This window comes from Tachypleus tridentatus, chromosome 7 (assembly GCF_004210375.1).
Source record: "Tachypleus tridentatus isolate NWPU-2018 chromosome 7, ASM421037v1, whole genome shotgun sequence".
NCBI lineage: Eukaryota > Metazoa > Arthropoda > Merostomata > Xiphosura > Limulidae > Tachypleus > Tachypleus tridentatus.
In genome coordinates, this window is record NC_134831.1 from 144,898,661 (window position 1) to 144,916,042 (window position 17,382).

General features: G+C 31.0%; 1 protein-coding gene across 1 annotated transcript in view; it reads left to right on the forward strand.

The window, feature by feature from the left end:
- The window catches only part of LOC143257831 (tyrosine-protein phosphatase non-receptor type 1-like), a gene marked incomplete at its 3' end in the record, with an annotated part of 28,077 nt that extends 11,390 nt beyond the window's left edge, over positions 1-16,687 (forward strand). Inside the window, exons 4-8 of the mRNA XM_076516860.1 lie at positions 1,927-2,025; positions 2,343-2,492; positions 8,731-8,940; positions 10,787-10,984; positions 16,472-16,687. Of these exons, the coding sequence (XP_076372975.1) occupies positions 1,927-2,025; positions 2,343-2,492; positions 8,731-8,940; positions 10,787-10,984; positions 16,472-16,687 (873 nt within the window). The remainder of the gene's footprint in view (positions 1-1,926; positions 2,026-2,342; positions 2,493-8,730; positions 8,941-10,786; positions 10,985-16,471) is intronic.
- Between the last annotated feature and the right edge of the window lie 695 nt (positions 16,688-17,382).

A 17,382-nucleotide genomic window follows, 5' to 3' on the forward strand; every position in this document is an offset into this window, starting at 1 on the left:
CTATATCTTTTTAATTTTTTTTCCTAGGAGGGAGGTTATATACAGAAAGTACATAGTATATGTATTTAATCCTGTTTTTTCTCTGTCAGGGTTTATTTACAGTAACTACAAATATTTATTTTTGCTGTTTTTACGACAGTATGTCACCAGTATACAGAGAAAGTTAGAGAATGAAAACTGGAAGGTTTTTTTAATCTTAAGTACTATTTTAAAAACTAATATCTTCAAATAAAACTAAGGTTTTAGCTAATTATAGATAATCTCTAGTTTTATAGCTTCAAAAATGAATAAAAAAACTGCAAAACCAATTTTTTTCATGATCAGAATGTTATGTTTACTTATGTTCTAAAAACTCTTGAGTTTTTGTGCATAATTTTCATGGGAATATTACTGTATTTATTTTTATTATTAAATAAACAGGATTTGAAACAAAACTTTTATTTTACTGTATATTTTTTACTGAATGCTTAAGAAAACTGTACTAAAGTTTATGTGTGGTTTGGAAAATTCAGCTAGTTTTACTGCAATTTATGTTTCTTTAGATGTTGATATCAGGTTTAATTATTCTTTTTATCTTGAATGTTAGTGGTGCTTGTACTTAACAGTGTTGCTATTTTGCTTTGAGCTATGTAACTTAAACTATATTTGCCAAGTGAAAGGAAGATGACAAATTCCACTTGTTTCCTTTTGCTGTTACTGTAACTACCTCCAAAAAATTGCAGAAATATTTGCACTTTATTAAACTAACTTGTTTAAAATTTATATATCAATGTATAAAAATGTATTATTACAACTGTTAATGTTTTCATTGTACATTATAGGCTATTTCATAAATAAATTACATCATTAATCCTTTCCAGAGCATATTGGTTCCATTGATATCCCTTAATGTTTTTCATTTTCACAATTGAATTAGTCAATCAAATTGCAAGAAACTTAGTAAATAGTATCTAGTTTTGCCTTAGAAGAATTTAATGATTTTATTTAGATTTTCTATCATATTTTATGCTGTAACATTGCCAAATATTTTGAATAAAGATCTTTTGAAAAGATGTTTAAAATAATTCCTTGCATCTTGGAATGCTCCATTTTATCAATATCTGTAAAGTTTGAACTTATCCAATATAATCAGTTTTATCTTTATTGTTATTTATTTACATATACAATATTTTATTTTTCCATTTGCTGTAATTACCATTTATTGCTGTACATCATAAAAAAAAAACTACAATATCAAAGATTTATTACTGACCTTTCCAAAATGGTATTATAATTATCATAATAAGTTAAAGTAATAATATTTTTGTGACAGTATTCATGATGAAGATCTTTTATATACTTGTATTGTTTGAAAATAATAACATTTAGCAATAAAATTTGATAAGTGATGTTTGAGTCATTAGAATAATTTACTATTACCGACATTATTGCTACAACTAACTAAGCTTATCTGATGTCTTGTTATAAACAATCTATACCTTTAAAAAAAGGTATAATGCAGTTGAAAAATATTTTCAATGATGAAAAGAATTTTAAAAGAAACTATATCAAAATTCTCAGATCTTTGTTTTTATCCAGTTTTCTAAACTTCCTGTTAGATACTTTTTGCTTCACCCATGCAAGTGTTTGGTCTTTCCAAATTCCCAGAAAACAATTAATGCTCTCACCACTTCATTCACCCTACATTGACGTGCATTATTTACAGTTTGCTCTATTCAGTGATATTTAAACTTTTCCTGTAATTGTTTTCAAAACAGATCATCATAAGTAATTAGGTGCTCAGATCACTTGTGAACACTGTAGTAACTACATTGTTGAAGTAGAAAAAATTATCATTATAGTTTTTTAGCTCTTTGTTACAGCTTTTTGGAAAACAAATTAACAAATCATTCATTATTTAAGCTTTTTCACTGTCTTTTGGTTTAGGGTCCACTACCAATAACTACAGGACATTTTTGGTTAATGATATGGGAACAGAAGTCAAAGGCTGTTCTTATGTTAAATAGAGTTATTGAAAAAAACACAGTAAGTATGTATTAAAATTAACTCTGAAACAACAAGTTAAAAGTGAACATGATCCCAAATCATATTTACTTGTTTGTACATAATGAGTATATAAAAAAAACATTTATCTTAAAAACTTCCTGTACCACATTATATTAGCAAAGTTGTTGTTGAGTTAGAATTTAAATTAATTGAGAGTATGAAGGTATCTTTGTCTTGCGTACATTTTCTTATACAAGTTAAGTTTGACAACTGTTTTGTTATTCAAAGTTATATATTTTTTGCCTTTGCAATTTTTATGGTATTATAATATAGAACAACAAAGTTATTATCTTCAGGTGAAGTGCCACCAATACTGGCCTTTAGGTAGTAAGCATGGTGGAGAAGATGAGATGTTACTTACAGATGTTAATCTTAAAGTGGATTTTCTCGGAGAAGAAGAAGCCTCATATTACACTGTCCGAGAACTGTTACTCACAGACTTGGAGGTACTGTACAAATTATACACTTTTTAATATTATCAATCTTAAACTGTTACAGGATAATCTTTACTTGTCAGCTGTCATACATTTTGAACACTTGCACTTGGCTACTAAAAATCTCACAATTTCAGTATTTAATTTCTTTTTCTTTCATCATAGGATATTCATGTAGTTTTTTTTTGCAACATTGTTTGAACAGTCCTAGCCCTCTACTTCAAATGTGCATGATGATTAATGAGGCAAAGAACAGTCTATTATAGGTAAGTACTGTGTATGTATATCTCATCAAGTGACTGATTCTTTGTTCACCTGATAACCAACGAAATGAGATATGACATACTATCAAACTTGCACCATTTGTTGCTTGCCTAGTGAACAAGATGAGTGAAAGCAAAGCAGTATGGTATCTGATGGTCCATCAATATCAAAACAGTCGATTGACAAAATATAAAGGTGCTGCAAATTATAATACAGAGCTCAATCTAGAATGGACAAAAGAAGTGTCCATACATGAATTGTTTTTTAAGAATTATTTTTGTTACCGTTCAGCCAGCTGCAAGCAACAAAAACTGCATGATGTTGAAAGACTCATTAACTTAAACTCTGACAGTCTTAGAGAAGATTAAATCATCATCAGGATGAACTTAAAGCATTTACAAAACAGAATACTATCAGTGACAAGATAAATAAAACTTTCAAATGTAAAAAATGTTGTTGTTGGTATTTACATTTAGTCACATCCTAGACTATTCTACTGTTATATCATATGACAAGAAACAACTTGTTGATATAGGTCGCAAGGAAGGAGCCTGGCTGACACTATCACTATTTTGCTTTTGTGCATTTTATCAAATATTTTATGTTTCAAGACTTGTTAGGTTATCTTTTTATATGGCTTGAAAATATTTGATAAGTAAATAAGTTCTAGATGTTATATTACATTCAGAGGAATCCAACAGTAACTCACATACATTTAAATAAATATTTTTCTATAAGACTAAAATTAAGGCCCAATGATCAGGTGCATGAATGATTACTTATGAGAAGAAGAAAATGTTGTTCAATGCATGTTTTGTTTGTTTATTTTATTTAGGGAAAATGAGTATGAACTGTATGTTATGTGAGGTGTAAAATTCATAGAAATATTAAGAAAAATATATACTGGATATATTTATTAGATAATTTCTATATTCAAGGTGAAGAGTGATTTCTAAATACTTCCTAGTGTTGGTGATGGTGTACTAATACAATGGTAATGGCATTTTGTATCAGTGCTTTTGACTTGGTTTTATGAACAAGTAATTTACATACAGACAAGTAAAAGTTTAGATTTAAACAGTTTTGCTCGGGCATCATTTAACATGCATGTTACGAGTTTTTGATTACTTACATTCATCATTTTAGTGAACTACTTTTTGTTTACGTTATATCAGTTAGTATAACATAAAAGCATAACTAATAATACATAATATAAGTTTTAAGTTTTAACTTTTATAAGGCAATGTTTAAAAAATCTTGAATTCTCTCTAGGGTAAGAAATGTGACATATTTTCTCTAGGCATTCCCTCTTTTCTATTTTATTCACCACCCTTTCTATAATATGAAATTTAATATAAATTACTTACTATAAAATCATAATTTTTCAGACAAACCATAATTTTATAGCTTTCAGTTTTGTTTGGTTACAGAGCCATCAAATAGAAAATCAGACCCCTCTTGTCACATCCTCTCTTTCAGTTTTGTTTGGTTACAGAGCCATCAAATAGAAAATCAGACCCCTCTTGTCACATCCTCTCTTTCAGTTTTGTTTGGTTACAGAGCCATCAAATAGAAAATCAGACCCCTCTTGTCACATCCTCTCTTTCAGTTTTGTTTGGTTACAGAGCCATCAAATAGAAAATCAGACCCCTCTTGTCACATCCTCTCTTTCAGTTTTGTTTGGTTACAGAGCCATCAAATAGAAAATCAGACCCCTCTTGTCACATCCTCTCTTTCAGTTTTGTTTGGTTACAGAGCCATCAAATAGAAAATCAGACCCCTCTTGTCACATCCTCTCTTTCAGGATTTGTTAATAGTTCTGTCTTATGTTTAATTTTGTAGTATGTATAACTAATAGAAAGCAAAGGTTTTAATCTAAAATGTTGTATTACATTGGTTTTTGAACAGAGAATTATCAGTTTTTCTTGTCAGTACAAGCTTCATTCCCACAGGAAGATAACAAACAGCTTGAATGAATTTGTAATGGCTGTTGTTGCATACTTTGAAAGCCAGAAAAATTGTGATAATAGTCTGGGACAATTGTCTGCTTTTTGAATGTTATTAATCTGTATTCTTTGGTATGTTATCAGATTGAATAAAAATTATTTATTTTATTACTACCATTAGTATAAAAAAAAGTAGGGTTAAGTGTCATTGATAGTAGACAGCAAAAAAAAAAGAAAACCAGGGTAAATACTTTATGTTTCTTTATTATTTTAAAAGTATTTTAAAATGTAAAAATAGGCATCTCTTTAGGTTAGGTAAAATTTAGTTATAAATAGTTGTATACAGTCATGAGTTTAAAGCTACTTTGGATAAACAAAAGTAGTTTCATGTTACAATTTGAAATCATTCTGGAAAGAAAAAAGGATAATTTAGACTTGTTTTGATTTTTTGTTGTGGTTATGAGGCCAGTCAAATTAACCAACCTTGTATAGAGTTAGGTTAGAGAAACTAACAAATAAAATATAAAGTTTTACTTAAATACCTAAAAGGAATTTAGGAGGTTTTAGAAATTATGGAAATAAAACTTGAGATTTTTGAGATTGAAAAAAGATTTTTAATCTTAACATGAAACTCACCTTGCATATGGGCTTGTAAAAAAGAATACTTGATGTATCATGTACAAATTTTTTTTAGTTTATTAAAAATGCTTCACAAAAATATGATTTTTCTTATATGCGGATGACTTGTAGTGTTTACTGAAAGTCTGCTAACTTTTATGAAGATATACCTGCTATATTAAAAGTTAATAGTATCAAAATTATAAAGACTTTATGTGAGTACAAAAAGTCACATTGAGTGAACCTGTATCAAGAGAGTTAATGATAACATTTTAATTTACATATTCCCTAAACAGTGTGAGAATAGTTCTTAACATTATCAAATATGAACATGTCTTTTGTGTGAAAAGGTCTTTCATTTCTGTTTTAACAAGATGTTTAAAAGCCACCAGAACCCTCCATTTAGGTTCTAATAATGTGAATTTGTTTTTGGAGGTGGAGACTTTGATCTAGGTCTTGGCTTTTTAATTTTTTCACCTGCTAATGGGTGTTAGAGAATGACAGTTATAAGAATCAGTACAAACACTCATTTCTACTTAATGTGTACTACTCATACAGTAATGACTTTTAATAAAATAAACGTAATGTTACTGGGCATAAGTATTTGTAACTTTACATTATATGATATCCTTTCACCATAAACTTGTATGAAAAAATTGTACTTCAAAGTATAGTCAGCTAGGATTTGTTCCAGTTATACAACACAAATTTCAGTTAAAATATGGTGTTTTAGTCTGTTCTGTATTTATCAAATATATAATAATAATAACTAAAATTAAATTATGAATTTTAAGTCTTCTGCATTTGTATATTTAGTAAATAATGTTATACTATATACCATGGCATTCAATGTTTTTTTTTATTTCTGAAACAAAAGTGTAATTATAGAAAAGAATTGAGATCCAGTTAATTTATCTTATTGAAGTTTATTGATGTTAAATAGTCTTATAAGTTGTTTGAGAAGAAAAAATGTACTTTTGATTTTATTTCATATTTTTCAACTTTTGCTACAATTATTATTAGGGTAGAGAAGATAAGAGATTAAGCTCTACCAAAAAAGCTTGTGATGTTCATTACAAGGTTTTACAGATTATATAAATAAAATGTGAAAAACTATAAGATGAAGAAAAAAGTATTTTTAATTTTTAGATGAAAATTATCTTGCACCCAGATTGGTCAAGGTTTGAGTCAGACTGAAACAGCATTTTCACAAACATATTTATGTTAGAAAATATTTAACTTAAGATTCTAATTTTGTTTTAATACAACATACTTTTATTGCTGAGTAAAGGTTTAACAAATATAATGATATGGTTAGTGAGTGTAGAATTACGATAAACATTGCTGTATATAGTGTAATAGAAAGAGGCTGGTGCAATGTCACTCATAGATGTTTAATGTCATTTGTAAACAAGAAAATGGAAGATCTTGAAGCATTAGGATCATCTAGAAAGAGATTTGGAGCAAGTCATACCTCATCTGTGGTTAAGTAAAGTATGACATTTTGTGACATGTTTGAATTGATGAATAAAAAAAGCCATCCACATATCCCACAGTACATACGAATAACAAATGAGCTCCATCTGGAACAGTGATCCAAGTCGTGTACATAAGTGGCTTCCATGGCCTGCTCTTGCAACTGTTATATTACTTTAAAGCATTTGGGGAATGAACCTTGTATTCATGCTATCCAGTTTGAAGATGTGCTGTACAACTCTCAATATGCAATGTTCTGTGAATTGCCAAGCAAATGAATTATTGAAATGAGTGCAAAGAAACCATTGTCTTTATATACAAAATGGTTTATTGAAAGCAGCAGGTAGGAGTAGTGTGTATAAGGCATAACAACCTTACAGAGGAGCCTTTTGCACTGAAAACTACTCTGCATTACTATTTTCAGGTTTCTTGGTTTTCAAATAGAGTGTGATCAGACCTGGTAACCTGGACTATAAAATGTGGTGAAATTAAAAAATCACTCTATTGTTATATGTCCAACTTCTGTAATACCAACAAAACACAGTTGCTGTAGCTACTTAATAAAAAAACTAATACACAAAGAACAAAGAATTAATAATTCAAGTCTATAGACATTATTTTTTTGTAACAAAATCATAAGAAACACCTAACTTATTTGACTTATGCAAAGTGGAAATTATAAGACAATTTGAACACAGTGAGGTTTTAACTGATAGATAAAGCACATCTTTTATAAAAATAATTCAGTAATTTAGCTGGCAAGTGTATTTTAAAGACATATGCAAGTACTAAACTTTACTTTCATTGAGTATCAAGGTGAAACAAATAAGCAGTATAATTAATGATACCTCAGATCTTTGAAACTCTACTAGAACAACTTGTTGAACATATTAATTTGAAGGTCACTCAGTTCAGTTGTGGAGGAGAGGTACATTTCATTGAATTGCAATTTTAGAATTTTCTCTTGGTGGATTGGAAAACTTTTTTATGTCAGGATTCTCACTACTTAAAATATATTGATATTTTATAATTTACATTCTACTATAATACATTCTACTAAGACTGAAAATGTGCGTTGTCAGTTCCCATCACAGAAACATATTTACAAGCTTGTCAGTGATGACGAGAAAACCCACTTGTAGAGAAAAATATACATGTAAAAATGCCTGGTTTGGGTTGAGAAAATTTTTTATCCAGAGGAGCAAACAACGATTCGACCTTCTTCGGTCATTGTCAGGTTCACAAAGAAAGAAAGAGGTAACTGACCGATAGCTGACCACATGATTATATAATCAAACATCTAAGCATACTCTACATTTCTACACTCAGTTACACAACCCCCTTCAAACATGTGAAAACAAAATTATAGTGAGGAAGGTGGTGCTATCAGCCATTATCTCTACAACTAACACTAAAAATAACTGTAAATAATATTTTTTTTTACATTTGACATGGTATATTACATATGTTTAGATAAAATATATTTCTTGATTAAAATTTGGTAATTCCAGTTGAATAAAAACTTGCCTAAACAAATGATAAATCTACTTTTTCTTTCATCATTATTTTTTGAGGTAGTAGAGTGGGAGAATGAAAACATTTGGAACTTTTCTCAGGGGCTGGTAAACAAACACTCACCTAAAGCTGCCATGAATTGTGAAGTTTATAAGAAAATTGTATCTTATCTATCTACTTATTTACCTGTGTACAATCTCCCTTATGTAACTACAGTATTGAGTAAGTTGGTATATAAGTGATAGTTACACTTATGTTTGAAAAATATCCAATTCATTTCATCAGCAATTTCAGATGTCTTGTTACAGGCTTAACCCTCCTATTCATAGGATGAATCTAATGTTTTAATACCAGTTAAAGGTTATACATCTTTTAGAGTAAATGATAAATTTAAGCATTTTGTTATCATCAGCAAGGTTTGTGTTTTCTAGAGTAAGGAATCTCGAGTGGTATTACACTTTCATTATACAACTTGGCCTGACTTTGGAGTACCAGAATCCCCATCAGCATTCTTCAATTTTCTTCTGGCCGTCCGAGAATCAGGAGCTCTTAACCAAGATGTAGGACCAGCTGTTGTACATTGCAGTGCAGGGATAGGACGCTCTGGGACTTTCTGTTTAGTGGATTCCTGTCTTGTTTTGGTAAATTTTTCAAACTTTCTGAACTTAATTTTTTTTTAATAGTCTGTATCTGTCTTACTGTGTAATACCTCAAACTTTGTAGTGAAACTTGAAACATTTTTCAGTATAAATCACCTAAGTATAACAAATTTTCAGATTTAGAAGTTTGTTCTAACATAAACTTTACTAGCATGTGGACAAAGTAATAAAATATCTAAATTTCTAACCTTACTTTCATTGTTTTGCTCAATAATTGTAATTTTCCTTCTGGTCTGCATAAAGCTTGTAATAAACAAAATATAGATGAAAATATGTGGTATCTTTAGATATTTATTGCTTATTTCAACCACATATAGTTGAAGAACAGTGAATTTTTTAAATTACTGTTTTCATAAGACTAAAATCTAAAGAACTCTTACAATTTTTAAACTTACAAAGTGAAGAAAGTCATAAATATATTGACTGAAAAATGGGAGTTTTTCTTGCAGTGTATTTTCCATAGAGTTACCTTTCTTCATTATGGATTGTTAGTTTCTAATCTTTTATTTACTATATCAGAAGTCTTCCTTTGATTACCTGACTAGACGGATCCAACTGTGTTTTAGCAATAAATTAATTTTATTCAAACTCTTGTATGTTTATTTTGTTTTGAAAATTGAAACATTTATCAAGGGATGGTGAAAGTTTAAAAAATGCACAGTAACAAATTGTGCTTTTTGCTTAACAAAAACTCCAACCTATTGTGGGCTTAAATATTAGTTAGTAGTTTTTTGTAAGTAATTTCAAATAATTTATAAAATTAATACAGAGGTAACTTTTATAAATAGAGTGTAGTGAGATACATAATGTCATGTACATATAAATTTTTAATCATTTCTCTGAAAGGGAGTTTATGGCTGCCTGGAGGGATCACCTACTTTAACTGCTTGCACCTCTGTACATTAGAGTGTTGTTTGTCAGTCAGTCAGTAGACACTAAAATGGTGTCACATAAGGGATGCTTAAAATTCTAATTTATACTGTCATGACATCAGTAAAATGTGAGTATGCTGTCAATTGTGAGAAGAATTATGCACTCTGTAGGTTACAACACAGCATGACATTTTAAAAGCAAGAAATAAAAATTTATGTTACTCTTAATTTTTGTTTTATTCGCCCTTGAAACACAAGGTTTCCAGGGAACATGCAAAAGTATATCTAGTATATGGAATGTTTTATTTTAAGAACTTCTTTCAAAGAGAGCTAGCATGTGATGTCATGGGGCTTGCAGTTGTATTTGTTGCTACTAAAAAGTGTTTGATTTTATTTTGAAATAAATAATTTATTTGACTATGCAGATATGTAACAATTGGCTTAAATGTTGATTCAAAGTCTCTTCATAGAACAATCACTTATTTTATGAAATTAATAGAAGAAAAAAAGTGAACTTTGATCCATCCTCACGGTCTTTGTACTTTGTTGAACATTGTGTGTTTTAATGTCACATGGTTGTTTTTATTTCATTATGAATTATGAATTTACAAAAAAAAAGATTTAGGCTCAAAACCCTTCAGTGCTTATCATACTTTACATTTGAGATGTACTTGTTACAGATATTGTGATATTTATGAGATATTAATAGTTATGAATACAAAATGTTAATATACTGTCACTGAGCTGGAAAGGATTAAGTTTTGATTGAGTTGAGCTCACTTCTTACATTTTCAAGAAGTTTCAATATTTTAACATTTGGACTAGCATTTTTTGTGAAAGGATCCAATGAATAATTGATTTTGCTTTAGGGAATTGTCAGACTTCAATAAACTAAACCTCATTTGGCTGAGATGTTCAGATGTATTCTGTAAAAAAAATAACTGTTTTAAATGCAGATTGAAGAAAGTGGATGTACAGAAACAATAAAGGTACGGGATATTTTATTAGCAATGAGGAAGTATCGCATGGGGCTTATTCAAACACCAGATCAGTTACGTTTTTCATACCTTGCCATAATAGAAGGTGCAAAGCAGATTTTGGCTGGTCAACAATCCTCAGAAAAAGTGCCTTGTACACATCCCTCTGAAATTCAGGTACAGTTCTCATCCTCAGTATTATTTTACAGATCTTTAATTTAAAATGATGATACAAATAAAGTACTAGTTATAGTAGAGTGGTATTATAGGATCAGATGCTGTTTAATTCCAAGTATAAACAAAATAGATGATAAAGTTTCCAACATTAAAAATGATTTTGTTTACTGAATATAAACAAAATTATGGATTATCAAACATTAATAGATCAAACACATCAATTAAAAATACTTAATAGGGTTAGGAATAAGCATTTTCTAGCTGGTAAATGTGTGTTTTCTAGTGTTTAACCAGTGACTATCAAAAGGCACTGGCAATGTTTTGCCAATTGATAATGCAGACATGATTATGAATATTCAGACCAGTTGCAAACAGCAGACAAACGTTTTTGTTTTTTTCAAGTTGCCATCAAGAACAAAACTACAATAAATGACTAATAAACCTTTTCTAGTAAATTGTTGCTCCCTATTCTAATTCATCTGTTAGTGAGATTCTGGAGCTTAAAGTAGGAAGTAAAAACAGGTATTCAAGCAGTGTTTCAGTTTTTTAATATGTATATACATATATAAATTTCTTTCATGATAGGAAACGTGATTATCGTGATGTACATAGATCTGAAATTTGAAAATATATAAAAAAGAAACAAAAAATATCAAACTTTCTGGAAATTCCTGTTAAATGACTCATTATATTTGCTAAAGACATGTAACTCATGAATTGTTCTATCTGTTTTTCTCACTTTTTCTGAAAATTTTTTAAAGTATCTAACAAATATTTGTCTAGCAGGGCCACATTAACTGTGCATCTGAGTCCTAAGTGGCAAGAGTTTCCAACTGAGAATCCAGCCTATCAGTTTTATTCTCTCTTCTTTTGATAAATCCTACTGTATATCTCTTATTTGTTTTATTCTTACTCAATACAGACTAGATCAATTTGACCAATCTTGTAACTACCATTAGAAAATATAAAATAAATCAAAATTACTATTTCTTTTCTTTCTGGAATTACTTCATAGTGTAGCAGGAAAGAACACTCCTTTACACTAAATAACTTGAAACTTCTTAACCTTATACAACTATTTATAATTAAATTTTATTGTTTATTGCATTTTTGACTGTGGTTTTTAAAATTCCTGCCATAACAAGTGTCAAAATATGAGGTAACACGAAGAAAATGTTACACCAATCGAATTAGTATAAAACTCACGCTACTTGTGAGTTTGTTAGTTTTAGCGGCTGTACCTCATATTAAAATTGTATTACTTTTTTATTTATATCACCTAATTTAACCTTATTTGGCCTAAAATTTTCTATGTTTTAAATTTTAATTTTTTAATTAGAAATAAAAAATATATAACAAAATATATCACTCACCTGTGTAATTGTTTTCTTTTGCTGTCAACTATCCTTCTTTGTTAGCTCTACTACATTACATTAATGCCACTAGTTCATACAATATTTTCATTAGTAAATAATGCAGGGAATGAGACAGAATAAGTTCATGTGAACAGCTGTGACAAACTAATAGTATAGAAAGTGGAGTCAAAAGTTCAACAATAATTAAAAAAAAAAAAAGGTATTACTTCAAGTTATTGAATGTCTAAAAATTTTGTATGGAAGATGATTATCACCTAAAGGGTGATGAGATTGAAAATTTCAATAATGGCAACTTTTTAGCTGCATAAGAATTTGCAGCTGGACTCAACCTATTCTTGGCCAAGCACCTAATTTAATGTGGAAATAAAGGCCCCAGGGAGTTACATTATATTTATCCTCCACAGTTTATGGAGAAATTATTACACTGCTGGCTAATAAAATGTATAAAATAATTGTTGATGAAATGTGCATTGCTAAATACTTTTCAATTATTGTAGATTTTTCACCTAATGTCGCATATTGAGATTGGTTAGCTATAATGTTCTTCTCTGGCTACACAATAACCTCAACCTACCAGAAAGTGCCTGTCTTTGTTTCCCAACCATCTCGTTCCTCTCCAGACCATTGCTTTACTCCAAGAACTTTTGGCCATACCCTCGTTCACTAGGATGCAGATTGCAGCAATTTTATGCAATGTGAGGGCATTTTGTGATAGACTCGTAGGATCTATGGATTCAGACAGTCTATACCTTCAGTTCCAATCCCACTACCCTTTTCTCATTCCCCTGTTTCTTGCCCATTTTCACAGGATCCTATCTTTCTCAATTGTCTTATCAAGGAAATGCATGATCTGCTTATCAAAGAAGCTATTGAACAGGTTTGCTCCATGCCACTAGGGAAATTAGAGACCAATCATTGATCTATCTCAGTTGAATTTCTTTCTGGATCCCCTTCTGATTCACTGTGGAGTCTATCTCTCACTTTGGTGGGTATTCTCCTCGGATTTCTAGATGATCAAACTTAATGTGACAGTTTCTTGGTCAAGTTTTCCAGTTCATAGCACTATCATTTGAACCAACCTTTAATCCTTGAGTGTTTTGTCAGATGTTATGAACTTTTGTGCAACATCTTCACTCATTGGTTCTTCACACTTATCATTACATGGACAACTGGCTCCTGCTCATTTTTTCTCATTCACAGTCCAGTAACCACATTTGTCTGCTCTTACAGGAAGAAGCAGAAATGTGTTTTTTTTTTAATTCCCACATCACTTGGGCACCATCTTCCCCTCATCTTTGAGATATGGAGCAAGCAGTGCATACAATCCTCACCTCACATTTTATAGCAGCTCAAAAAGTGCCGTCACTTTTGAGGATGTGGGCTTTCTTGAGAACTTTCAATTTCATGGATCAGACTCATATGCATTCCATTCAGTGGACACCCCTATATTAGTGGAATGTCTGTTTGGATCCCTTTGACCATCTTTTTACACTTCCTTCCTCCATAAGGTCTAACCTTGTTTAGTGATTGGACTGAGACCATACTACAATGGGGGTCCTGTCTGGATTTACATCTTTGGAGGGTTCTGATGCTTACCTTACCTGCCAGGAAATTGTCAGTCTCTGGTTTGTTATGGAGTCTTCTCTCCATATCAACATTCTCAAATTTATGATGGTTTGGTGAGCTATGTGGGGAAGAGTGGTTAATGGTACACTCCAACAACTGCACAATAATCACGTGTATCACCAAGCAGGAGGGTGCCAAATCCAGGTCTGTGTGCTTTCATACCCTGGATCTTTTTTTCTTGGCCCACAGTCACCACATTGTGGTCTTAGCTTGTCATGTTCCTGGTGCTTTGAATCTGGTTGTGGATCAATTATCTTGACCCAACAATATTCACTCCACTGGTATTTCAATGGGTGTGTTCTCAGCTGGGGACACCTCATATCAATGTTTTTGCCACCCACTTGAACAACTTCCTTTCTCTTTTGATCTCCCATTTAACACCTGCTAGCTCTGGAGATGGATGCATTCAGTCAGAATGGGAGGGGACTTCAAATCTATGCTTTCTTTTCTATTTGACACTTTTACAGGGTTCTTTCCATTATCCAAGCTATTCCACTTTTAGTTCTCCTGGTGGCTAGCACTTGATTTCCACAGCCTTGACCTTTTCTTGGGCAACCTTCCTACTCTTACCTCTGTCATGGTCCATACGCCATCAACCTTGATAAAACATTGTTCATCCAGCTATCATCACCCTTCATCTTCATGCATGGCTTTTGTCAAATCCCTTGCCTTAAACCAGATACTGACTCCACAAACTGTATCTTTTGTCCTGATTCATAAAACATTATTTCATGTCAGTTTATCAGTGGTAATGATCTACCTTCTTTGTTTTGGTTTCTTTCCTTCCTGCCCTTCTAAAAGCCCATTTACTCTTCCTACAGTTGAGCAAAGGTTCAACATCCTCTTCAAAATTTCTGAGTGCAAGATGTATCTTCCCTGCATTTACAGCTGAATGAGTTAGAATATCTGCTCTTACTACTGGTTACAGGTAATGCCACATGGTTGTGTTTAAGCAACAACATGATCTTGTAATGTCAGTTTCAGATTGTTGTACTTTTTGCTCCCACTGTAGTTTTGGGAGTTTGTCCAATTTGTGCCAAAGACTAACTTCCATTCCTAATTCCAGTTGCTTGATGTATGACACTGTTTAATTACAGTAGGTTTGGTGTATGTATATCACACTGTCCATATTTTGTAGTGAGATGCTCCACATGTGTGCTTCTCTTTCATCTCTGAGTGCACTAGTTACTGCTAGTTGTTTCTAGCTTTGTGTGAGTAGATGTAAGACTGTATTGAAAGTTAACATTTTCTTACACTGTAAATGTATTTGTGATAGGTACATACCTCTCCTTGCACACTTCTAACCCTTCCTTCCCACTGCTGATGTTCTTTGTAGGTCCTGTCAATTGTTGAAAGTGAGGATTTGGTGGAAGCATCAGAAAGAGCTAGTTGTACCAATATAGGTGGTACAATACTATTGATGGAGGATGGTAACATGCTATATACATGATAAAAAGTTGAACAAAATTTATGGGGTATATAGACTTGTGTGTGAGTTTAAAGTGTTCTAGCAATGTTTGGGGCCAGAAAGAAGATCAAGATAGATTTGTGTGAGTGAGGATAAGTACCTATTGGAAATAAATTTTCAGTGTAGGAAAATGTTAATGTTTCCTTTTCTCCTCTCTTTATTGGAATTATTAGTAATACTGTCTTAAAAAAAATCTTATTGGAACATGCAAAAAAAATTTATATTACTATGTTACTATTTAAAGAGTGTTTAGTGTGTGAACAAGCAAAATAGCCAGTAACTTCTATTGACCCCAGATTTGAGGATTTAAAATGAATTAGACTTCTTAGTCCAGGTGTGTGTTGTTTTTAAGCAAAATGGATAATTGCCTATCTTCTTACACAAGTAAAAAAATAAAAAAAAAATAGATTAATATTCGGTGTGACCAGCAAGATGTTTTTCCACATTGATTTTATGATATGAGGAAAATGATAAAGTGCAGTTTTTCTCTGTACAACACAATTGTTAAAATATCTCTTAATATTTAACAAACAGAGGTACATATTTTTTCCACCTATCTATTTTAACACTTATCTGCTTGAAACTACATGTCTGAATCATCCATTCTCTTGCTATATATATTTGGTCAATCTTTCTTCATAAACCCTATATTATATAAATTATTATTTAACTGCAAATTTAAAGATGATATTTGTAAGGAACGAGAAAAATGTCATAATGAGTAACCTTTGTTTAAGTATTTTGTGAATACTTTAATTAAGAAAATGTCTTTTGGGACATGCACCTAGTAATTAAAGTTAACCTAAAAACAAATTTCTTTTGATCACAGAAAACGTAATGAATTGGGTAAAACAGGTATGTCTCTTTCTATTAGTGCACGAAATAATAAGTGTATAACTGTTACACTTACTGTTGTCATATTTAAATATGAAAACTGTAAAAATAATGGATTTATGCACACTTTATTTGATAATCCCAAAATATTTCATTTATAATTATATATCTTAATGTTTTAAGGATGGAGAGGTAATAATGAACAACATAGACATTAGGGGGCCAGAAAATAAGAATGCAGAAGTTGAATGTGATGGTAGGCAACTGATAATTGAAAAAGATGATAGTGAGGCAGAACCACCACCATTGCCACCTCGAACCACCAAGCCACTAACTGATGTATCAAATCAAAGACTCATTCCAGAAGACAGAAGGGTGTTCACTGATACCCCAAAACTGTATATAGTGACTGCCACCTTCAGGCTTTGTTGATAAAAGTGGAGTGATATAAATGCCATTGGAGAAGATATTTCCATCAACAATAAAGAATCATCTTTACTCCTTGAAAATAATAGGTAAGTGAGAGTTTTTCTTTCAGTTGTTACTTCAACTAAGTTTGTAATTGCTTAACTTTTTATATTACATAACATATAATTTAAGGACAGCAGAAAACCTGCTGGTCAACTAAACCATCTCACCCTTTAAATTAAACCTTAAAGTAAAACACCCAATGCCAGCCCATATTATTTCAATACTTATCAAAACTTTCCATAAACTTCCTTAAATTTAGTTAGCTCACCATATCTGAAGGCAACCCATTTCAAAGGCATATAATTTCTTAGAAAACTGTCTTAGCTGGAGGTGATTCCTACCCTTTATACTTGAATCCCCTTCTCTCTTACCATTTTCACCATTAAGTAGAAATAAAGATTATGCCACTTGCAACAGCACACTGCTTGGATGGCTTAAGAGACTGATCAGCCAGAATACTAAAATATTTTGCTCCATAAAACTGTTAATGTTTTTCTAGTGAAAATTCAAATTATAATATCCTACGTGTATTACCTGGTGTTTGTTATAGTTAAAATACATATTCTGTTCTTCACCCAACTCAAGAAATAATCCAAATTCTTTAGTTAAGCAGCAGTAATATC